The following is a 23,998-nucleotide window of genomic DNA, read 5'->3' on the forward strand; positions in this document are numbered from 1 at the left end:
TTGTATATTTTTTTTCTTTCTATTCTCTTCCGAGGAGGAAGATATTGGAATATTTCAGTTGAGAAGAAAATTTTTGGGGAGAGGGAAACGCTTCTAGTTTTTAAACGTCGCGCTTTCCCTCATACTAGTGCTGACATGTAGTGGTTAAACTGGCGAAATATAGCGAGCTGAAGTTCACTTCCAAGGTTAGTACATCCGAGGACCGAGGAAAGTAGTTCGTTCGAATTTAGTACTGCACATATCCTTAATAGCCCCAGGAGGCAGGAGGCAGGAGCCTAACCATTCCTGACACTGCATGAAGTCAGATTACACAACACTAAAAACATTAAAAATATTAATAACTATAGTAGTTCGTCAGACACAAAATAGCCGGTAGTAAGAATTAGTATGCAAGAAGCTTCGTCATTTAAAAAGTACCAACGATTAAATCATATACAAATCCAGATATAAAAAAAAAGAAATATACAGTGTAAATCCAAAGTGAAATAAAATGACAAAAGATTTCAAAGAAAGTTATAAGAATCAAAAACCAGATTCACTGAAAATTAATTGCTGGCGTCACTCAGAATCTCCTCCGCCGCCTTCTCAGAAACCATGTAAGTCGACACAGCAGTGAAAGTGCCCGGAATGCGGGGATAAACGGAAGCATCAACAACACGCAATCCATTCACACCACGAACCCGGAACTTGGAGTCCAACACAGCCATCGGGTCCTCATCGGTACCAATAGGACAAGTGCACGAGGCATGATGTCCCCAAGCCGTATCCATAATATAATTCTGGATCTCCTCAGTCGAAGCAACATCCTTTCCAGGTAGGACCTCCTCGATATCAAGAAGCTGGCGCTTGAACGCATCGCGCGCCAAGCCAATAGCCTCAGTCATCGCCGTCAAGTCCGACTCATAATCCCCACTTCCCGAGTCAAAGTAGTTAAACACAATATCCGGCATATCAAGCGGATCCGCCGAACGAAGCTTGACCGAGCCAGCCGTGTTCCGTGGATGCGCCTTGAGGATCGCCCACGAGAACCAATCATGGTGCTCAGTGATATTAACACTGTACCCGGGGAAGTAACCACGGAAATTAATCGGCCCACCAAAGACAAAGGTATCAAAGTCGTCGTCCACGGCCACAGAGCTCTTATACAACATGGTACTAGCAAACCCATTTGAGGAATAGATCCCCCGGTTCCCGAGAATAGGATTCTCCCACCGCTCAAGACAGGGATCCGCCTCGCCATCCACGCTAAACGTACACCCATCCAACGCGGTAAAGTTATTCGGCAACTGGCCCTGCACAGAGGTCTCATAGTGGTCCTGCAGATTTGTGCCAACACCGGGTAAATCCGAGACAACGTCGATGCCGAACTGCGCGAGTTCGTCCGCAGGCCCGATGCCACTCAGCTTCAAGAGCTGCGGCGAGTTATACACACCACCTGCAATGATAACCTCGCGAGACGCAGTGACGTTACCGGGCACGCCCTTCGCAGCCGTGCCGGATTGCGGACTCGCGCGGAAGAGATACTTGCCGTCTAGGAACTCGACGCCCGTTGCGCGCGGCGTGCCGGTCGAGTTATCAAAAACGACCTTGGTAGCCTGGCAGTTTGTGCGGATATCGAGCGGGTACCGCTTCGAGCCATCGAGGTTCGTGGCGTCACGGACAGCGACGAGGAACTCGCGCGGGCCATTACGCTTTGCGCCGTCGGTGGCCAGCGGGACCTGGTAGTAGCCGCTCTCGGTGTCGCGGGTGCGTGAGTCTGCGTTCGCGTCGCCGGCCAGCAGGGTGGCGACGTTGAAGATGGTGTCGGTGACGTTGCCGAGGGCGAAAGCGCCGCCTAGGAGCATGTCCAGGAGCTGGGGGTCCTCGAGGACGATGCTGATGGGGGCGGTTTCATCGTGCAGCCAGCCGTCGTAGCCGTGGCCCGGGGCGAGAGGGAGGAGGTAGTTGTTGTTCTCCATTTTCTCGAAGTACTTGCGCATGTTGTCTGGGGACCAGGAGGCGTCGCCGGTTAGCGTGGAGATGTAGTCGAAGTCAGATTCGAAGGGATAGACGGTGACCAGGGCGTTGTGTGCGGTGCATCCGCCGAGTGTGCCGGTGCGCGGGTATAGAATGCCCTTCATGGTTGAGCCCTCGGGCGGGTTGAGACCGACGTACTCGCCGCCATCGGGGGTGTCGTAGGTGGTCTTGTAGTCGAGTGCCTGACGGGTGTCGTTTGTGTAGTGGCGCACGAAGAAGTTCCAAGCGATTGTTGGGTCCTCGGATGCTTTGGCGGAGTAGGCTGGGACGGTATAGTTTGTGTTTTCGCCTTGGTCGTCTCCAGCCTCGATCAAGAGTGTCTTGTGGCCGGCAAGAGCGAGACGAGCAGCTAATGGGCCACCTCCAGCTCCGGATCCAACAATGACATATTCATAGCCGGTGAGTTCGACGGCGGCTCCCAGGCTCGCCAGTGAGATGGCGGCCAAGCCAAAGAGGCGTGGGAGAAGCATGGTGAGTATAGAAATCCCACAGAATGAAAAATGAGCGACTTGGGTTGGATGTGAATGGAATGTAAGAATGGTCAAATGTGACCAAGGTCTACGGGAGTATTATCCATATTATAGAAATCTATTCATATGACGAGAAGATCGACATTCCAGTCTAAGGCTAAGACGAAATCAGTATATGCATGCCATGATGTGGTCCAGTATAGGGGTCAATTGGAGACCTCGGGAGTGAGTTCCAAGCGAGATGGTATTGGATATTGGATCAGTTCAAAAAGGAAAAAAAATGTAAGCCACTAAAGGGTTGCAGAGACAACAAAGGTCCACCACTGGAAGATTTAGTATTGGACAGCCAACCAAGAAGAGAAGATTAACCCCGTAGAAGATGACGATCGGACCTGTTTCAAGAAGGTCAACGGAGCTAGTGCTTTTGGCTGTGGGGCGTTACGAGGGAAAGCAAAGTCCAAGCGGGCATCATTTCAATATTCACTGAATCAACCGAGGTGTCATTCTCTTGGCATTTGATGGTTATAGATATACCAAATCTCAACATGAAAATGTTCATTCTAGAATACACAAATGCTTCCTTGTCATGAATGTCACGATTGAGTTTGTTCCCGGTCAGATTCATCAAGTGGATCTGACCCACCACAGAGATTGGATCTGGATCCTGATCTCAGCTGCAAAATAGGAACACTCCACCAGCAGAGATTTGTTTTGTCAATTTCTTGTTTTGTTATGAGGGATGACTTCTGAGGAACAGGTTCTTGAGAAGATCGAGCTTAGTGGATCATGGATCGGTGTGGGAGATCCGGTTATGGGGGCTTGCACTGGCCCAAAGTCCATATTATGTATAGGTAGTTTGGGTTAATACTCAAAGGTCAGCTGTGATAAAGTTGGGGAATGGGCCAAATCTATAATATTTGCTGTGCACAATAATGCCCAAAGAAGCAACCTTGGAAATCTAGTCTCGAGGCTGCGCTATGCTAAATCCTCGATGCAAGAATAGTTGCCCTAGTAAACATCCATATCGAATATAGTACAGCCACTTCATCCAATTCACAGCTCATCCTTCAGGTCCCCCGCCGGCGGAGGCATCGGTCGTCCGCTATCAGTAGCCAAATCAACCCCAATCTTCTTGCGCCACTTCTCCCACAAAGAATGGAAGTCCTTCTCCATCCCACTCTCCAGCTGATCAGGTAGAACAACCGTATATTCAACAAAGAGGTTACCAGGATGATCTTCACCCTCGTCACCATGATCATGCAAGTGCCCCTCAGAATAATGCGGCATACCTTCGCCATATATCGTTTCCACAGCCAAAGGCTGCACAACATCCCCACGCTTCCGCCCAAGACGAACAACATGTCCATCAAGATGCGTCAAATTGCGCGACCACTCACCCATCCAGGCCTCCCTCAACGAAAGAGTCTCCTTCCAAAACAGATCCTTGCCCTTCCGGCGGAAAAACGTCCCATCCGTACGCTCCTCATCCCCAGACCCAAGCTCGGCATCCTTCTCCTCCAAAATAACAATCAGGTCGCCAGCAACCCAGTCAGGGCTCTCATCAGCCTCATTCTCAAAGACCAGCCGTGTTCCCCGGCCCATCCCAGGCTCAATACTAGCCGACGTCTCGACCTCTTTCCGCACAACACGGTTACCCTGACAGATCGGACACGGGTTCTTAATCTTCTTGCCTTGTCCTCCACACTTATCACACGGCATCTGCACCTGCTGGTACATACCCGGCGCAAGCATGTGCTTCTTAATCACGCGTCCATGTCCACCACACTGGTCACAGGTCATGACCTCGCGATCCTTGGATCCGGTTCCCTCGCAATCATCACAGATCTGCTGCTTCTCCACGAGGAAGTTGATCTCGCGTCCGTTGTAGAAATCACGTAGCGGGAGCGCGGCCTTGACTTCCATGTCCGGGCCGCGGCGGTGCCCAGATCCCTGTCCGAAGTGCCCACTTCCGCCGAAGAAGCGGGAGAACAGGTCGAAGGGATCATTGCCGCGGCCACCTGCTTGTCCACCTTGACGCTGTTGCTCGACACCGTCGTGGCCGTATTGGTCGTAGACTTTTCTTAATGTGGAGGTGGAAAGGACATCGTAGGCATCTGCAATTTCGACAAACTTTTCACGTGCGGTTTCATCATTACTAGAGCGCAGCAGAGAGCATGTATTAGCACAAGTTATTCCGATTGTGTGGAAACCGACTCGAATAGATCAATATCCACGAGAGGTCCCACTCCTATGAAAATAAGTAAGGAAGATGCGCCCAACTCACGGGTTCTTATCAGGGTGGTATTTCTTGCTCAAATTCCGATACGCGCGCTTAATATCTTTTTCTGAGGCGGACTTATCCAGCCCAAGCACCTTGTAGTAATCCTCCGCGGCCAGAACAACCACGGAGAACAACACCACAGCCAATGTGATGAGGAAACGAGTGAGATGCATTTTGATTATAGAAACAAACGTATGTTTGTGCAAATAGCTCTAGCGCATAGGGTTTTCTGATTTGCCGGGGTGCTGCGCAATGTGCAATTTGGCACTCGGCGGTTTGCGCAATGCCAGAGAGCTACTATGTAGCTCGAGCGGAGTGCGGGTGAGCTTGGAGCTTGTGATGCTGCGGTCTTGGTGAGGTGGAGGTTTGTTGGTTAGGTGATGGTCATGAGGAATGATCGGGCGTCCCGAGGATGTTTCTGGAAGAAACAGGGGAGTCAATGGGAGTCGATCACGTATAGTACAGTGTATTCTGACCCGCGTCGAACGGGACAAGTAATCCTTATCGCGATGGGGAACAATGTTCGGCCGGGTCACGTGCGTTATACATCGAGGAAGTATACCCATGAAACAAGGGAATTAACTTGTAGTAAAAGATATGAGATGGGCAGTAATAGTAGGTCGTGATCGATTAGATGGTGCTTTCAAAGATAATATGGTATTAAATGTCGAAAAATGTGAAAAGAGACTCGGAGTCTTTCAATCGTTCAACGCATGTACATTCAAGCACTATGTGCAGCGTACATTACAGGGTACAAGTATATATTCAAATGTTGAAAACACTATTCAAAGACATATGTCTGGACATCTGGAAGGAACATTGAAATATATGTACATGTATGCACATGTAATGTTCAAAGGGAATTCAACATTTGAATAGAAAATATGTATGATGCTTATGGCTATGAATTCAATAAGATACTGCATACATATCAATTGATGTATGCGTCAACGTTTGCTGGGAAAAATCAAAAACCCCGACTGCGACTGCCATATGCGCCTTCACATACTCATAAAAAAGGTCCGAGTCAATCGTAAATCATAAACCGGCATCGGCGGGGAAACAGAGACCTTCCAACATGATAGAAATACAAACAGAAATCATTAATGGTGTCCAGCTACATCAAAGATATCATTGCGCCACGTGTAGCCCAGTCCATGAGTCTCATCGCCATTCTCGATTGCCTCCTGGGCCCCGATAGCCTCTTCATGCCACGTCTTGACAATACTACCCGGAGCATAAACACCCTTGAAAACACCACTGTCAGGGGGTTCAAGACCAATGCGAGTCTCAACATCATCATTGGCAGGCACCAAGCGTGCCAGCACGGCCCGCACAAAGGTCGTCAGATCCTGCGGGTTAGCGATGCGAGTAGCACGCAAGCGCTCGCGGGCAAAGACCAGCTCCCGGTTCAAAGTAGAAGCGGCGTTCACGATCTCCTCTGCGATTTTTCTTTCTAACACGCGACGCACCAGGTGCTTGAGGAATGGCTTGGTCAGCCACAGAAGGAATTTCCACTTGCTCTTCTGTACTTTGTAGTCGAGCTTGTGGATACGAACTCGAACGCCGCGGAGGGTAAAGATGTGCTCGAGTCGGTCACGGCCAATCTCGATGTCGAGATCGATATCCACACCGCGACGGTCGAGGTAGAAGCTGGCGATTCCTTCGTCTCTCAAGCGGAAGAAGAGGTGGTGAGTCTTGAACCAGTAGCCAAATTCCTGTGCACTGATATTCAGGCCGTTGAGGGACACATGGAACATGGTTCTGATGGATGTGTCCGTTCGCTTTGAATGCTTTTTGACGATTACAATATCATTCTGTGTCCTTAAATGCATGCGATAGGGCAGGAATGAAGAAAAGTTGACCGTGTGGCCAGGTTCCAGAATGAGGTTTTCCAACAACAGGTCCATCTCTGGAGCTGAAACCTCCAGACGAGGAATTGGCACATATTGAATCATCCGTAGAATGACAGGTAAGGCGACATTTGCCAGATCCGCGGGGAAGCGATCTTTGTTGCTATTGTACGCCTTCCAGACATCTTCATAGATCTTCTTGGTCGCATTGAAAAGCTTGTAAACAGCTGGATCGTCAGGCAATGTACGCAACGTTTGCTTGGTCTGGACAAGAAATTTGTCTATATCTTGACGGAGACTAGTTTCCGACCCGACCTTCTCCGACTGCTGCTGCAGCTCTTCCAGCTTTTGTGGGGCTGAATCAAAAAACTCTGGGTCGGTCAGCATATTCTGTAACGAGTTCCCTACTTCTCCCATCAGTCGTTCAAAATCGGGATCCTTATTCGCGTGACGTAGGACATCATGGAACTTTTGCTGGAGTTTATCCCACTCTTCCGCTTGGCCGAACGATCGCAACAATTCCCAAAATTGCTCGACCGCCTGTTTCAAGTCGTTATTAGGTTCAATATCTTCATTTGCAGCCGAGGCAGTGTCTTCAGCCACACTAGAATAGATCACGGCGTAGCGCTGTACCAGCTGGACAATGGTAGAAACCGAGTCCGAATAGTCAGTCCGCTCACGGAGTCTCAAGACAACTTTCTTGATCCGATACAGCAATGTCTCTTTCTCTTGGCCAGCAAAGTGCTCACGGGCGCTTTGCACCGCTGCGTGGCCAGTTGCTGCAATGCCCTTTCCAGCTACTTTGGCTGCGTCGGCCAACTCTTCCTGTACTTCCTCCCGTGAGATTTGGTGCTCCTCATCGGCACCAGGTCCTGACAGCGCCTGCTGTTCTTCCTCGGAAGGCTGAATCTGTTCAGCAACCTTTTTGGAAGTCTCGGAGAGGGAGGAGGCAGTGTCAGCAAAGATCTGGCGACCAATCGTGGCGACGTCATCGATAAAAAGTCGGAAGTCAGCGTTGGTTAGAAGCAAGCTCCCGATGGTACGAAAACTATCGTACGCTAGAGCATGCAAGTTCCCCACGTTAGCAGATCATTCGTGTGACCCCCCATGCCAAACCCCGTTTAGCTCAGCTGTCAAACAAAGCCCATCGGGGAAGTCAGGAAGAGGGGAGGGAGGGGCGATGGAACGACCCACCAGCTTTAGTATCAGCGCGCGCTTTCACGTGGGCCGCGGTGTGAGAGACACGGGAACCATCCAACATCACCCGAGATCGGGAGAGGTGCCAGAGAAAGTCCTGTAGTTTATCGTGACTATTTTTGGTGTGGAGAAAGTCAATGCATGCCTCGGTCCAGAGACGTGCATCGCGCACTAGTTGGCGACCGTGACTGCCGATCTCCTGATTTCGAAGGTTGAGTAGGTCGGAGGCGAGCAGGGTGCGTAAGTTGGCAATGGCTTGTTCAGTGGATGGCATGTACCCCTCGGATAGGGCGCGTACCATCTGATAGGAATGCAATTTCTGGTGGAGCTGACGCTGACGGGTAGTGTCATCCTCATAGCGAGGGAGGAGGGGTTCTGTCTCGCTGGGCATGATTGATGAGCCCTTTGCGGGCCAGGGGCATACGGGTATGAATGATTAGTCGAGAAGCGTGATGATAAATGTGGTGTAAGGAGTTGAAGCTTCAAATGTTTGAATTGCACGATGATCTACAATGTAGGATTCTCCAAGATGTCAAGGGGGGAAAAGAAAGAGCGCAACCTGTTTTAGTTCGGTATGATGACGACACAGGTACTTTACTCTGTGTCACTTGTTTTTTTGCTCTACGAGAACGCCAGGATCCTGAAATTGGCATTTATTGAGGCATTTATATTAAAATTGAAAAATAGAAGTATTCATGACATTTGGAATATTTGAAGGGGTCTTCCAGGGTACATGAAATGCTATCATTCGTAGAACAATGAAGGGTCGGGGGCGATCGGGGCAAATCTGGGGAAAGCTATCCCTAAGCTATTTTTGATTTTTTGCATGTGGGAAGATCCATTCAAATGTGGTAGGTCCAGACTCCATGTCCCATCTAAGTTAGCTACGTTGGGTGATTAGACTTCAAGTCTATAGATTGATCTATATTGATCTATATTGACGGTTCAATTTTTCAAAAACAATGAATGAACTATTTTGAACCCTGATAGTCTTGATTACACAGGTCTAAAAATGAACATCTGGTACAGGAGTACATGTGCGACCACACTGAGTCAAAATGTCCATACTGAAGGCTTAATTAGGTCAACTGGTATACGGCTCGGAAAGTGGAGGAGTTCAAATGTTATCAAGGCAATGTTTCAGTAGGACAAGATTGAGAAGGTAAATTCGGCCGAGAGTGGGCGTTAAGCATTGTACTCTGTAGAATGAAGTCCGAGTACTCCATACACCAAAAAAATATTCGTAAATATTCGTGAATATTCGTGAATATTCAATATTTTTTTTTAAAAAAATTCTTTAATGGTGGATCTTCAGGGCTGCAGTGCTCCGGGTGACTAATGCATCTATTGGGGAAAAACGCTCCATGACGGATTCCACGCGTATTTCTCAGCAGGCTAAGCCTTTATCCTACATAAAAAAAAACCGTTGGGACAGGCATCTCGGCGAGACAGTTGCCAATGCATGGGAAAGTCGGCAAGGGAACCAATCACCGATCCGATAAAGTGTTTTCATAACTCCGAATAATTAAGTGGGTTTGTGTTTCCGAAAAAAAATCACGCAAGATCTGGATGAGGGGGGGCATGTAGATATAATCAAAAAAAAGTCCCTGGGTCGGCGGAGAAGACCATTCAGAGGGATAAGAAATTGTTTTGGAAATCCAACCAAGATGAAACCGTTCACCGGTCAACCCTTTTTTCGAATGTTTCCCTCTCCGTGGTTTCCGATGACGTTCCCTATCAGAAGTATAATGGAGTTCTCCAGGGCTGGAGAGTAGATTTGCACTTGGATTACACGGCAGTCTCCGCCTTCCGCTTTCCGATGCTCCCCATTTTACCCCCCACGACGCTCCCATCTCCGATGTCTGTGTACACGGAGTACGGAGTTATGCTAGCGATTTGGTCTATAGAGGGTCAAACTCCGTTGGGGTTATCACGGTAAGTGGGCAATCTGTCCGTTTTTCTAGAACAATTCCAAAAGTACCTATTTAGGCAATTTCATAGTGGGAATTTTTAGGGTGGCATATTTAAATTGTCAGACTAAGGGATTGCTGGCACCGAGAAAGATCCACTTCGGCACTATCTGCGGCTCTGGAAGCTCGCTGATGTGGATGCGGAAGGCTGGGCGGGATCCATCACTGGTCCCTCCCCGGCCTCGTTCTCCAATCATATCTCCTCCCTTTTTCTTGTCCACGCGAGTTCATTCGGAATTCAGTTTGAGGGCTACCGTGTACATTTTCAACTTTCCCTTCCTTCCTGGAATGTTATGCATATGTGATACTGTAAATCCCGCAAAGTCTAGGCAATCGCAGGACGCACCCTACCGTGTAGCATGTATTCTTGTGGGATTATTGAATCCCAATCCCCAAAGTCAACGTTTTCAACAAACAGGAAGATATAGTTGTAGATCAGTTCGTTGGATCAAACCAATCCAAGGCGGTGTGGTCATCATTCATGGAATCCCTCAAAAACCAACGTTTTAAACCAATCACATCCCTAGTTGCCACTTCAACCATGTTTCGTTTCAACAAAAAAAAAATCGAAAACTCCGCAATTACTCCAATTGCTCCCAAAAAACTCGATAATTCAACTCCTTGCTGGATCTGCTTCCCGAAAAAGAAAAGAAGCTTTGTGAGGGATCCAGACTCCACCGGGCAGTTTCAAGCACAACGGTTCGCTGCCATCACCGAAATATCCACATCTGAATCTCCTGGGACCCCCCCATCCCTTTGTAACATCCCCGACTCTTCCCGACCCCCAAATCATGTCTCTGCTTTTACTGAAGCGCCTTGTCCTCGACACGCGGTCAAGGCCCCGGCCAATTCCCTCTCTACCTCTACCGGAATGTCCTGGATGATGTGCGCCCAAATGACCCAGGGGAAGGCTAGCCTGTTCGCCCGTGTACATAAAATCACACGGAGCTCGCCCCATCTTCAATTCTCTTCTTTCTATCATTCTACTCCTACCTCGACGACTAAGCTACTTCGCTCTTCGTCTGACACAATGGCTCGTTTCTCTCCTCAACAAAGCCGTCCGGTCCATGCCACCCCATTCATGAACCATTCGACTGCTCCTTCGTACGTACTAGCTACTCCGTTTTCTCTCTCTCTTTTTTTTATTCCAGAGAGAGATCAAGATACATACAAAAGAAAAGAAAGAAGCCCTTGGACTTGGTTCAACTTTGTTCAACCATGTAGCATTGGTGTATTCCATCAGAGACAAAAAGAGATTTCATTCCTTCCAATATTGCATATCCAACTAACCATCTATGTCTTTTTTTGCTTCATATAGAGATGCCAACTATGACACTGCCAACCCTACCTACATTCGCAAGTACCTGCGCACATATGGACTCACACCCCCTCGCTCCGAGAGCTACGAAACCCAGAAGACTCGCTGCCTCGCCCAGTTGGGATTGAAGAACACCCCCATCGATAAGTTCCTTTACCTGCAAAATCTGCGCAAGAACAATGTCCACCTGTTCTACCGCATGGTCACCGACCACCTCCGGGAGCTCACTCCCCTCATCTACACTCCCGTCGTTGGCGAGGCCTGCCAAAGGTGGTCCGAGATCTACCAGGGTCCCGAAGGTAAGAATTCCTCCAATTCTCTACAAAAAAAAAAACCTCCATGAGTCATGACGAAATGTCACGAAATTGAACCGGGGAAAACTAACTTGGCAAAATTTAGGTATGTACCTGAGTTGGGAGGATCGCGGTAATCTCGCTGCTGTGATCGCCAATTGGCCCCAGCCGAATGTGGAGATCACATGTATTACCGATGGTTCTCGTATTCTCGGACTTGGTGATTTGGGCATTAACGGTATGGGTATCCCCATTGGCAAGTTGGCTCTGTACACTGCCTGTGCGGGTATCCGCCCCGAGGCCACCCTGCCCTTGACCCTCGATCTGGGTACCGGTAACAAGTCTCTCCGCGAAGACCCGCTCTACATGGGTAGCCGTCGTGAGAAGATCACTGCTGAGGAGGAGCGCGAGTTCCTGGATGAGTTGATGACTGCTCTGACCGAGCGCTGGCCTGGGTGAGTTTCCGCTTTCGCGTCATTCCGGCGGATCTCCCGAGTCTTACCTTCTGACTCCCCGGTATCCCCCGCGGAGAAAGTTGGAGAACGAAAGAAAGTTGAGCTAACGAAGTTTAAATCTTATTAGTATTGTTATCCAATTCGAGGACTTCAAGAACCCCTTCCCCGCACTCGAGCGTTACCGCGATACCTACACCTGCTTCAATGACGACATTCAGGGTACCGGTGCGGTCATTCTCGGAGGTGTTATCAACGCCGTCAAGCGCTCCGGTCTTCCTTGCAAGGAGCACCGCGCCGTTTTCTTCGGTGCCGGCTCCGCCGGTGTCGGTGTCGCCAAGCAGATTGTCGACTTCTTTGTCCGTGAGGGCATGACCGAGGATGAGGCCCGCGCCTGCTTCTCCCTCGTTGACACCAAGGGTCTCGTCACTGCCGACCGTGGTGACAAGCTCGCCGACCACAAGGTCTACTTCGCCCGCGAGGACAACAACGGACAGCAGTTTAAGACTCTCGAGGAGGTCGTCGACCACGTTAAGCCCACCATCCTGATGGGTCTCTCCACCATGGGCGGTGTCTTCACCCCCGAGCTCCTCCGCAAGATGGCCGATTGGAACACCACCCCCATCATCTTCCCCCTGTCCAACCCCTCCTCCAAGTCCGAGTGTGACTTCGAGACCGCCGTCGCCAACACCGACGGTCGCTGCCTCTTCGCTTCCGGCTCCCCCTTCCCCACCTCCACCTTCACCAATGCCGCCGGCGAGACCCGCACCTACTACCCCGGCCAGGGTAATAACATGTACGTCTTCCCCGGTATCGGTCTCGGCAGCATTCTGTCCAAGGCCGTCCGTGTCACCGACGGTATGATCTACGCCTCCGGTGAGGCCCTCTCCAAGGCCCTTACCGCCGAGGAGCTCGAGCGTGGTCTCCTCTACCCCGACATCACCCGCATTCGCGAGGTCAGCGTTGTTGTTACCCGCAACGTCATCCGTGCCGCCGAGGCCGATGATGTTGACCGTGAGACCGGTCTCCGCAAGATGTCCGATGCCGACCTTGACCTTTGGATCAAGTCCCGCATGTACGACCCCCACACTGAGGTCCGCTCCCTCGAGCGTGAGGTCGGCCACTTGCTTTCCAGCCTGGGCTCCCTTTCGCCTTTGCTGAACGGTTCCCCCACTGAGGAGAAGCCTGCCAAGCTGTAAGATCTTTCTCACTACCTTCATCTTACCACGACCACTTCTTCCCGATGACTATGTGTCATGACGCCCATGTTCGAATCAGTTTCCCCATCATGCAACTCCACCAAAAAGTTACGAAATAAGCAACTTTGTTCTAATCGTCAGACTTGCTTAGGACCACTGCATGGTGAGCTTTGAACATGGTTCATTTTCATCGTCTTGTTTCTTTGACATCATTTTCTGGTTTCGAGCGCGCTTCTTCTTTCATTTCCTTTCCAGCTATTTTATCTTTTTTTCGTTTTTTTTTTTTCAGGGATGGATACACGGACACTTGGTTTTCTTCTCATTTGGAATACCCTTTTTACTTAGTTTTTGGCTCTCACATGAGTGTCCTATGCATTGGGTTTAGGATCAAAATCATCTTGAATGATCAAAATTGAACATACATTTATCTCAAAACAACTCTTACAATTTTTCAGTATACAGTACCTAATAAGGGGTTGCGCTTGGACCCTCACCGGTTCATACAAGATCAGCACACCTCGGCATGAATCATGTACAGGGTTTAGAGCACCCTCGTGGCCCGTATACCTAGTACCTCCCCGCTTTGGATATGATAGACATGGCAACTAATTCCGAAAGAGGCAAGCAGCTGGAAATTCGGTGATTTAATAAATGACAAAAGCCAGTTTGTTCCTAGTCTTGACAATGCAAATTATGAAACATACACAATTATGAACATCCATCTACTACCAACCTCGGAAGAAAGCAGTCATTATCAATCCACATACAAGGGTCCACTTTGAAGAAATCTGGGACTGACTTCTAAGAACCTTAGTCGGAATCCGGCCCAATTATCTGCGTCTACAGATCCACTGTCAAGAGACGGAGCATCAATCTCTCCGCGTGGCCATTACTAAGAAGGACCGAGGTTCAGTCTCCGCCGTTCGATCCACGGATGCGTTTAGGAAATCTTTCAACATTACTTTTCTTTACTGAATTTTTTTTCTTTTTTTAAATATTGATATATAATCACACGTACATTCTTTTTTTCTACTGATTTTGTTTTTCTCGCTGAAAGCAACATCCTTCATTGGTAAATATTGAAGGATTATCTTGAATTCCTGAAGGGCTGCTAACCCCTTTCCCCTTTAGCTTCTGCAGCTATACAAGTGCTACATACACTTGCATTGGCCAATCAAAAGGTCGCGGAACATAAACGTCTACACATTTTCATACATTACAAAAGATCCCTGCAGATACGTATAAATACGGATATTTGAATATACAAGATGCCTTCCCTATTGGCAGACCCCGTTAAGCTCCCCTGTGGGCTTGTTCTACCAAATCGCCTTTCCAAGGTACATCCATCGCATCCAGACACTTGGCTTGGAGTTACTACATAAAGAAACCCAATCTGACACAGCGTGTACCCACAGGCTGCAATGGCCGAAATGATTGCCAAAAAGAACGAGCCAAACCAAACCCTCTCCGACGCCTACGACCAATGGTCCCAAGGTGGATGGGGCAGCATCCTCACGGGTAAATACTAAACACCAACAAGCCGAAGCCTCAATTAAACGCGAGAATCCTTTTGAACTGACCACTTGAAAAGGAAATGTCCAAGTCGACGTCAACCACCTAGGAAGCCCCTTTGACCCCGCTCTCCATGCCGAATACAAAGGCGAGTCGAGCCTAATCGACAAATGGAAACCATACGCCGACGCATGCCAAAAGCACGGCACCCCGGCCATCGTCCAGATCTGCCACCCTGGCCGCCAGTCCTTCCGCGTCGCAGGTTACCGCGGTATCTGGGCGAGTACCATTGCGCCTAGCGCTGTGCCGATTGATCTAGGCAGTGGCCTATTAGAAAGGATTATTGCGGCTGTGGCGTGGACGGCGCCGAGGGAGATGACCCGTGCCGAGGTGGAGAGGGTTATCGGGCAATTTGTTGATACTGCGAGACTTATGGCCGATGCAGGGTTTTCGGGGGTTGAGCTACATGGTGCGCATGGGTATTTGGTTGGTACGTTTGTTTGTTTGTTTTAACTTTTCTTCTTTTCCTTTTGTTGCCAAACGTCCTATATCAAGATTTGGAAGCTAACCAATATTCCTTTATAGATCAGTTCCTGAGCGGAAAGGTAATACATACACAACACTACCTCAAAGCCAACTCGCCCAATACATAAGAAAAAGATACTAACACGCCAAACACAGACAAACCTCCGCACAGACGAATACGGCGGCACCCCCGAAAAACGCGCGCGCTTCATCCTCGAAATCATCTCCCAAACCCGCAAAGTAGTCCCAAGCACCTTCTGCATCGGCATAAAACTAAACTCCGCCGACCACAGCTCCGCAACCTTCGAAGAAACAATGACTCAGATCAACCTGCTCGTCGAAGCCGGCATCGACTTCATGGAGATCAGCGGCGGCACGTACGAGAATCCCAAGATGATGGCTCATTCTAGCGAGTCAAACTCAACACCAGCACCAGCCGAATCTGGCTCTCCCCGCACGGCTGCACGGGAGGCATTCTTCCTTGAATTCGCCAAGGAAGTGCGCATGCGGCACCCTGGTTTGGTGTTGATGCTGACTGGCGGGTTCCGGAGTCGGGCGGGTGCCGAGGCGGCGATTCGGGATGGGGCGTGTGATCTTGTGGGTATCGGGCGGCCTGCTGCTATTGACCCTAAGTTTCCTTTGTTGTTGCTTGATGAGAGTGTTGAGGACGAGATGGCTAGGTTGCCTTTGAATAAGGTGCCGACGCCATTCTATGCGCGGTGGTTACCGAGGAATTTGATTGGGGCTGGAGCTGAGAGTGTAAGTAATCCCCCCTTTTTTTTCGACGCTTGTCTTTCTCTTTCCTGTCCTGGGCTATTGGCTAACTGCTCTGCTAGGTCTATTACTCTAAACAGATCCAGCGGTTGGCGAGCGGGTTGGCTACTTTTGCACCGGCCATGTAAACGAAGTTCCAAAGTTTTTTGGTGCTCAATTTGTAACATTGAATAATGAAGCTATAGATTGTCATTTTTGTTAGTCTCATTTGGTATTATAATTATGTCCTCAATTTGTTTCTAATAATCCTTCAAAGAGTTGTATGTCCATATCCTTCATTTCCTCTCGTTCAAGTTGAAGGCATTCCAATTGTCGATGGAGCTCTTCATTCCCCTTCATTAAAGACTCCAAATATCTCGCCGCTTCATCAAGGATGTACTTCCTGGTAAAATTACTATTTTCCAGCCCAGGCACATTCCGACAAAGATCCCGATATCCCTCTCCAACCGCATCCCTCCTCTTCTTTTCCGAGCGGCAGTGACAAAGAGTCTGCCCGGGGGTCTGTGCACATTTTCGTTTTTTATTCCGCGGCGCCGCGCTATTCTTATCATTGGAAGAGAATTTCTGGGCAGACGCAGGTGATGCAGCCGCCAAAGGTGAGAGAGACATGGAGCTGGGCATGATTGAATGTCCGTTTCTATTCCCAAGACGCAGCAGAGGTGCATTCTCATTTTCGATAATGATGGGGTCCCAGTTCTGCATTCCGGGCTTTCCGGAGTACTCGAATTCCAAGGCCTTCATGTCTAGATTGCTGGCTATGTCGATGCCGCTGTACATACAGGCCATGTCGCGCATTAAATTCTGAACTAGCTGATCTTCTGTCCACGTGCCGGTGGGGCACGAGAAGCCATGGAAGCAGAAGCTAGGATCGGATCCCCATTGTAGTCCGTCTTCGATAGACCAGCGCTTTTTTGTATAGTGACGAGCTATGCTGGTCTGTCCGGGGCAGCATCCGTTGGCGGGATCGTGGGGTTGAGTGGTTGGGAGGGTCGTCATTTTCTTGTGTTGCCGTGGTGTATGTGAAGGTGGAGTAAAGATTTTCGTCTGCAGAGTAGGGTTTTTGTACCCATATGGAAATAGGAGATGGGAAATGGGAGATGTTAGTAGGAAAGAAGCTCTTTCTTTGTGATTATTGCTTCGGCCACAATGTGCGTCCCGATCCCGAGGATCGACAATCAATTTAGATTTGACATAATAAAAAAGAATGTTGGGACCTAGAATGTAGTAAATTACTGTCTTAGCTTTGTTGATCAATGGTTTGCACGGCTTGCGAGGTTGAGCCCCTGATGGTCTGATACGTCAACACCGGGATGCACCCGGATACTAGACGGGAAACTCGGGTGCATCCCGGAAATTCTCCGTCATGCAATGCAAGGTGGGTGCAATAACGCAACATGCTATGATCTTATGGATTCAAGGGAAAACCCATAACCACCTATAATTGATCAAAGCAGGAGACTTTGATTTTATAAGTGTATCAATGTTCTCTCCATACTAGTAGCTGTCCCTGAATCACAAGTATAATCTTCACGTGATGGGCCCCCGGGTCAGTTCCGGGAAAGAGCGCGCGACTTGTTTCCTCCTCCCCACATTTTCTTGGGTGACATCAATAGCCACGTTTGATACATACACGGGAAAATCAATATCCCGAAACACACCTCGTGGGCAGTAATACAAAGTCCAGCATGTGATTTACCCCGGAAATTGCCAGATTACGAGCAAGATCTTATCCATACAGGCCAGATCTGGAGAATGCGGGGCCCCGAGATTGGATGATCTGTCCCGGAAATTCAAGGCCATGTCTTCAAAGGAGTCTTCGAAAGACCGCAACAGGGTAAACAAGCGAGGAGCCCCGCGTCGTCGCAAGATTGCACTAGCCTGCGAGACATGTCGAGAAAAGAAGGTGCGGTGCGACGGAGCGAAGCCGATCTGTGGACCTTGCTCCCAGCGCTCCTACTCGATTGATCGATGCGTCTACAAAATCGAAAATGCCCGCTCGGCCAGTAACGATGCATACTTGAAAGTGCTCCACGACAGAATTCGAGAACTAGAACAAGTATGCGCGCAGAATGGTGTTGCGACCCCGGCTCCGGCTGCGTCGCAACTTATCGAAGGAGAGACTGAACCCACTAGCGATATCAACGAATCGCGGCCTAAGAATAGCGACTTAGATCCCGAGTCTCGCGCTTCTGTTGCGGCGGAGGGGTTGCTTGGGCTGGGATCTCATGTATCCGTTTCACGGCCTTTTTTGACACCTGCTCCACAAGGGACAACTCCTTGTCTGCAAACATATCAATCGCCTGTACGTTCGTCTCAACCGGGAGCCAGAGACCCTGGCTCATCGCTGGAGAACTCACGTCATCGTGGATCTGTTCAATTTTTGCCTGCGCATATGTATTCTTCACCGTCAAATTCAAATCCAAATACAAATTCCCGTGGTAGTGTGACAGCAATGGGTTCAATATCCGTTGCAGATGACGGGGAATGCGCCGATTCACCACGGGAACAGTACTATGGAAAATCTTCTGCAGCTTCGTTTATGCGCCTTGCAAGAGACTCAGTGCCCATTCGATCCTATCTCCAGGCACTGAAGAAGGTAGATTATGAGACTCCAAATACCCTGAACCGTGATACGGGCCTTTGGCAAGATATCAACACCACAGCAACTCCATCGGGATTCCATATCGACGACTTCTCACTTCCTCCGCGACCATTGGCTGACCACCTTCTTGAATGCTATTGGGAAAGAATATACTGTCTTTATCCATTTTTTCATCGGCCAAGCTTTGAACGAGCGTACGAAAACCTCTGGGGCTCAGTTAAATGGCCGAAGCCCAATTTACCCGACCTGAACATCGGCTTGGGGGGCTCATTTGATTCTGGGCCGCAGTCGATTATTTTCCATACTGCATTGAATGCCATCTTTGCACTGAGCTGTCACTTTTCGGATATTCCTGCTGGGGAACGCGAGGCTGCAGCATACTCATTTTTCCTTCGGGCCAAACGCTTTATTGGTCTAGACTTTTTGGATACCGACACGATTGGCGTGGTACAGACTTTTCTTATTGTTGCATTGCTTCTTCAGAGTACGCCATACACAAACAGATGCTGGAATGCAATCGGGCTCGCATGTAGAGTTGCCCAGGGCCTCGGATTGCACGAGACGACAACACCAAAATCAATCACACCTTTGGAGAAGGAGATTCGACGTCGGACTTGGCATGGCTGTGTCATGATGGATATGTCAGTATTCCTTGGTTTTTTTTTTCTTCTCTTCTTGAATTTATTTGGCCGACTATAACAATCCACTGACAACGCAGATAGGATCTTGAGTATGACCTACGGTAGACCAAGTATGACATCCCACATATCGCCCGTACATCCCGTCCCTCTTCCCGCAATGCGACCCCAATCTCAAGCCGAAGATCCATGCGCACTCAGTGGACAGCCCTGTGATCATAAGCTAGGACATATCACTTTCTACGCCTCCACCATTGAGCTTTACAAAATCCTTGAATCCATTCTAGCAGATGTTTATAATGCATGGCAGGGTCAATCTGATCACCACCGCACCATTTCTATTCAGGGAACACGCCAAAATAGCCTTGATGTCATAATGGAATTAGATGATAGGTTATCTGCCTACGAAACCAACATCTCTCCGGTACTTAACTGGACCACCCCACAGCAGTATTTCAGCCCCGAAAACCACCCACAGCCAGTACTTCAGCGCCAGCAAAATGTGTTGCGGGCAAGGTCAGACCGGATCCTTCCCATAGCCAAGTATTTTGCTAATATAAGTTTAGATTCATTCATCTCCGATTACTATTGTATCGCCCCATGTTTACACAGCTTTGTTCTGAGGAACGCATGGATCTTACAAGGCAGAACGGCAGCGACAGAAGCGCGAGTGCGGCCCGTCTCGGAAAGAATGACATTTACACCTCTATGTCCGTGAACTGCGCCACATCATGCGTGAACGCGGCCATTGAATTGGTATCACTCGTATACGAGACATATAGGACATCTCTAACGGATGCCTGGTGGTACAACGGCTTTTGTATGTGAACATCACTAAACAAAAGGAGATTAACTGCGCAAGCTAATTTATAACTGTGATAGATACATCTACAGCAGGATTTGTACTGATAATGTCATATTCCTGCTCCTCGATCTTGAAAAAAATTGATGCGCATCTTATCGCTGAAACATGGCGCAAATGCGAGAAGATTCTTACTCACATGGCATCCTTCAGTCTCTCGGCACGCAACTCGTTACAATTTCTCCAGGTCACGCACCACCACATTGTACAAAACTACACCAGTATGTCTGCTCCAAGCTTCGACCTCAGAAATGGCTACTCACTCGCCTTCAATCCAGCGGTATCTCATAATGAAGGAAATGGATCTCTAGGCCCTGATCATGCTCAATCTCAGCAGCGAATGAATACACAGTCGGAGATTTCTCCCCGCACTAATGAAGTTTTACCGGAGGAACTTGGTCTACGTGATATGGATCATACTAGTGGCCTGGGCATCAACCCTTTGACGAGTTGGGATGAGATTGGATTGGGACAGGAGGAGTTTGGCTTTCTTGGAAGATTTGATGTGCCGGATATTGCTAGCTGGTTTCCTGATCTACCCGATCCATCTTTGCCGACCTAGATTTTTTCAGACATCAATCTCCAACACCATTTGGGTCCAACGTTCCAAGTACGTTGCATTGAACATTCATCCGAAAAGATCCGGTTTTAAACTGCAGTTTCTGCACGAACCAACCGCCATTTCCGCGCAGGAATAAGCCGTTTCCGTGCGACAGATGGCATGGTTGGTATTTTGTATTTTGATAGTCGTTTTGAGAGTTCGAGTGGTCTTAAAATCCGTCGAAGAGTCGAGCGAGACGGATTTCCAGCCACATGCGCAGAAAGTTGTCTATACGTCCATGAAGGGTTCATACGAGCCTTTAGACGTATCAGATTGTGAGAACGAGGTTTAAAAACCTTAGGTCTGCCAGAGCGTGGTTTAGAAACGATTCGTTGCTCATTTTCAAAGCGTTTTAGTGTGTTATAGATTGTTTTCCGATTGCATCTAAAATCCTTGGATAATTGGGTGTTAGATATACCATTCTGATGGCCATGGATAATAGCAGCACGTTGATCAGGGGATAACTCAGCCTTTGGCCTTCTTTTTCCAGCAAAATCGACCTCCATTGAAATCAATAATAGGGGTGGCGTGAGAAGAAAAACCAAACTCTGTGAGGGTGCACAGGTTGTTGGGGTGATGGGGGCCCGCCAAGAAGTGGGGAAATACTTTTGACTATAGTAGTAGGGTACCAGTTGACTATATAGCTAAATTATTTCAAGGTTGCTTGGAAGAATGTTATTTACTAGTACCTAGTGTTACTATCTCCGTATTTTTAATAACATGACTATGTACATCCATCCGAAGTATTTCATTATAATCCATCAAAAAGAGCCATATCAGCATGACTCCAAAAAGTTCCGGACAAGTTCTCCAGCGTCTCAAAATCCGGCATCCACATCGGATCACTCTCATCCTGATCAATCCAAGGGGCAAGCTGCAACGCCATTCTTACAGCATGCCCAGTGTCGTCGGTCGGATAGGTGAAACCCGAAACCCCAATTTCCGGCGCCAAGCCTGCTGGGTTCGCCATGGGGAACTTCTCTCCACTCGGCATGCCAGACGTAGGGTTATTATTATCAACGCAAGCGCTACCATTCTGTGCACAGTGGGCTGTCATCAGCTCCACAATGCCGGTATTCCGGGCGGTTTCATCGCCCTGTAATTTTTCCATGGCGGCATTGACGAGGAGCTCAAAGGCGTCTCTGTATTTCTTGACCCAGGCTGCGCGCTCACCCATTACAAATAGCACGGTTGAGCAGGCGCGGATATCGTTGCTCATGGCGACAGACCAGACTTTCTCAGTGTGGGTCCATAGCGCGTAGAGGAGTGTGATGCCTGCCATGAAGATGGTCTGAACGGCTAGGAAAGAGTGGCCGTATTCCAGAGTTTGGTGGAGGCGTTTTTGGGACTGGCAGATTTCTCCTGAGGCGCGGAGGCAAATGTGGTAGTATGGGTCTGTTATTGGGAGGAGAGGAAGGAATGGCTGTATTAATAGTCGTACGGCTCTGTGGTAATGGAGCATGGGGTAGTCGAGATCTGGGCCACGGAAACGGAGCAAGGCAGACTCTTTCCACTGCTCGAGCTCAAGGTATAAGGGGTCCATTTTTGGTCGGAGGGAGGATATTAGGCGGTCGGCGCGGTAGATCTTGTGTAGGATTCTGGAGTCGATGCGTCGGAGTTTGAAGAGGTAGACCGCGAATGTGAGATTTGTTGTTTTGGTGGGATTCAGAGATGGTGGTGCTGTGAGTATTGCGGGATCTTCTACGTCGTCATCGACGTCCCATGGGAGATCGAGATCGATGTGTCGGTCAGATATGCTGAATGGCCGACCAAGAGACATTGCGACAACTCGCTCGAGATAGTATACTGTCCAAAAAAGTCTTCGTCGCATTTGTGCGTTGAATGGGTCCATGTTTCTCTCATTTGCCTTTCGGTGGAGGCCAAGGTCAATGGCTGTGCGCATGGCAAGTCCAATCATGTACCACATTCCATGGCTAGATGTAGTGCGCAGGTGATAGACCACTAGGAGGACCATGGCTTCGATATTTTCGATGGAACGTGCTTCACAAATTGCTGGCATATAATATTGCAGCGCAGTTATATAATATCGCTAAGAGAGGGAAGATGTTAGCACAATTGTGTTTTGAAGGGTAGAAAGATAGCTTTGAAACTCACTTCAGGTGATGAAAATGTAAGGTATGATTTGTTGCCGTTCATCTGAAGCATTGTGGAACCAATACCATATATCAGATTCAATTTGAATATCGCATATCGATCAGCCTGGGTGAGGTCTTCACGCTTTATTTTCGTAAATCGATCTCTCTCATTATGAAGTTCCCATGTTCGTGTCCGATCCAAAAATGGATATCGAGAATGAAGTCTCAAGAAGTAAGTCTCTAGAATCTTTGTTCCAGTCTCATCATTTGGAAATTCCAGATCTCGGGTCCGTGAGCAACCCCTCCCCTGCTGAGGCTGCGACTGGCTTGTGCTGGGTGCCGCCGTACTCTGGGAAGCATTTCCACATGCTGGATTTGGGCTTTGATGCATTCTCGAAACGAACTGGTTCCAGACACTGGTTTGTACCAGCTCGCCTAGATTAGCGGCCAAAGCGAGGCCCGAGCTTGCTCCCACATATGCGGGTGCTTCGGATGAGCTTAATGCAAGGAGACCCACAATCTCGCCGACGGGATTGTTGTCCATACTAGACGGGGTATTCCGTGGAGTGTTCTGTACACCCGTGGGAGACCATATTGACCTCGCAGCGTTTGCGCCAGAAGGGTCTTGGGCAGTTGTCGGCTCAGTGAGACCCAGTTTGCCTTCAAGGAAAGCTACCCGCTCTTCCAGTGCGCGTGTATAACTGAGGATTACAGTTAGCCAATTTCATGTTTTGATCTGATATGAACCATTTATTTCAGATGCTCTTAGCTCATGTGCTCTCACTCACTCATTTTGACGACCTGCGTCTTCTCGTACACTGGACTTGTCACACGTGACTCCCGCCTTTTGGCAGTTGGAGCAGGTTGGAATTGCATTGTCGCACTGCATGAAGTCCACATGAGTACGTTACTCATATATCAGCATCCAAGGAACGTCAAGCTTACTTTTTGTTTTCTTGTTTTGCAACGGGTGCATGCAGTCCTCCCGCGCTTTCGGGGATTGTAGTCCTGGGATGCTGGACTTGCCAACCTCGATGACTCGGGGCTATGTTGAGGTGCATACATCTTAATTCATTTCAAAGCCTCAAATCAATTACTTTGGAATAGAACCATCGTAAGTGTGGGTTTCGGTGGAGTTGGATGGAGTCACCGAGTCAGCAAATAGATGTCGGAGGAAGAACCGACAAGTACGGGAAGATGCCGATGATGCCAAGAGTCCGACCATCGGCCGCAATTCAACTGAGAGCTTATGCCAAACCCCCGCTTTCTATGACACTAAAACCTTTGCGAAAAAAGCCCCCAAAAATGTGAAATTAGTTATGCGACAGCCTCAATTACA

At 48.8% G+C, this 23,998-nt stretch overlaps 8 protein-coding genes across 8 annotated transcripts; 3 read left to right on the forward strand and 5 right to left on the reverse strand.

Moving 5' to 3' along the window:
* Positions 1-545: 545 nt before the first annotated feature.
* Positions 546-2,486, reverse strand: N7466_009280 (GMC family oxidoreductase; the record flags this gene model as incomplete). Its single annotated transcript, XM_057168669.1, has 1 exon — positions 546-2,486. One exon carries the CDS (start codon positions 2,484-2,486, stop codon positions 546-548), a length of 1,941 nt encoding a protein of 646 aa, XP_057017375.1.
* Positions 2,487-3,539: 1,053 nt separating this feature from the next.
* On the reverse strand, positions 3,540-4,940 carry N7466_009281 (uncharacterized protein; the record flags this gene model as incomplete). Its single annotated transcript, XM_057168670.1, has 2 exons — positions 3,540-4,641; positions 4,771-4,940. 2 exons carry the CDS (start codon positions 4,938-4,940, stop codon positions 3,540-3,542), a joined length of 1,272 nt encoding a protein of 423 aa, XP_057017376.1.
* A 930-nt stretch (positions 4,941-5,870) lies between these two features.
* On the reverse strand, positions 5,871-8,208 carry N7466_009282 (uncharacterized protein; the record flags this gene model as incomplete). Its single annotated transcript, XM_057168671.1, has 2 exons — positions 5,871-7,678; positions 7,815-8,208. 2 exons carry the CDS (start codon positions 8,206-8,208, stop codon positions 5,871-5,873), a joined length of 2,202 nt encoding a protein of 733 aa, XP_057017377.1.
* A 2,609-nt stretch (positions 8,209-10,817) lies between these two features.
* Positions 10,818-13,049, forward strand: N7466_009283 (NADP-dependent malic enzyme; the record flags this gene model as incomplete). The annotated part of the gene is made up of 4 exons (XM_057168672.1): positions 10,818-10,891; positions 11,106-11,404; positions 11,505-11,853; positions 11,981-13,049. The coding sequence occupies 4 exons, from the start codon at positions 10,818-10,820 to the stop codon at positions 13,047-13,049; spliced, it is 1,791 nt and encodes a 596-aa protein (XP_057017378.1).
* Positions 13,050-14,470: 1,421 nt separating this feature from the next.
* On the forward strand, positions 14,471-15,988 carry N7466_009284 (uncharacterized protein; the record flags this gene model as incomplete). Its single annotated transcript, XM_057168673.1, has 5 exons — positions 14,471-14,567; positions 14,641-15,051; positions 15,147-15,166; positions 15,243-15,845; positions 15,923-15,988. The coding sequence occupies 5 exons, from the start codon at positions 14,471-14,473 to the stop codon at positions 15,986-15,988; spliced, it is 1,197 nt and encodes a 398-aa protein (XP_057017379.1).
* A 100-nt stretch (positions 15,989-16,088) lies between these two features.
* On the reverse strand, positions 16,089-16,856 carry N7466_009285 (basic helix-loop-helix domain-containing protein; the record flags this gene model as incomplete). Its single annotated transcript, XM_057168674.1, has 1 exon — positions 16,089-16,856. One exon carries the CDS (start codon positions 16,854-16,856, stop codon positions 16,089-16,091), a length of 768 nt encoding a protein of 255 aa, XP_057017380.1.
* Positions 16,857-17,658: 802 nt separating this feature from the next.
* Positions 17,659-20,524, forward strand: N7466_009286 (uncharacterized protein; the record flags this gene model as incomplete). The annotated part of the gene is made up of 4 exons (XM_057168675.1): positions 17,659-19,103; positions 19,185-19,616; positions 19,667-19,920; positions 19,983-20,524. 4 exons carry the CDS (start codon positions 17,659-17,661, stop codon positions 20,522-20,524), a joined length of 2,673 nt encoding a protein of 890 aa, XP_057017381.1.
* A 790-nt stretch (positions 20,525-21,314) lies between these two features.
* On the reverse strand, positions 21,315-23,548 carry N7466_009287 (putative C6 transcription factor; the record flags this gene model as incomplete). Its single annotated transcript, XM_057168676.1, has 3 exons — positions 21,315-22,613; positions 22,679-23,360; positions 23,448-23,548. 3 exons carry the CDS (start codon positions 23,546-23,548, stop codon positions 21,315-21,317), a joined length of 2,082 nt encoding a protein of 693 aa, XP_057017382.1.
* Positions 23,549-23,998: the final 450 nt, after the last annotated feature.

This window comes from Penicillium verhagenii, assembly GCF_028828195.1.
Source record: "Penicillium verhagenii strain IBT 33310 chromosome Unknown utg000009l_segment0_segment0, whole genome shotgun sequence".
NCBI lineage: Eukaryota > Fungi > Ascomycota > Eurotiomycetes > Eurotiales > Aspergillaceae > Penicillium > Penicillium verhagenii.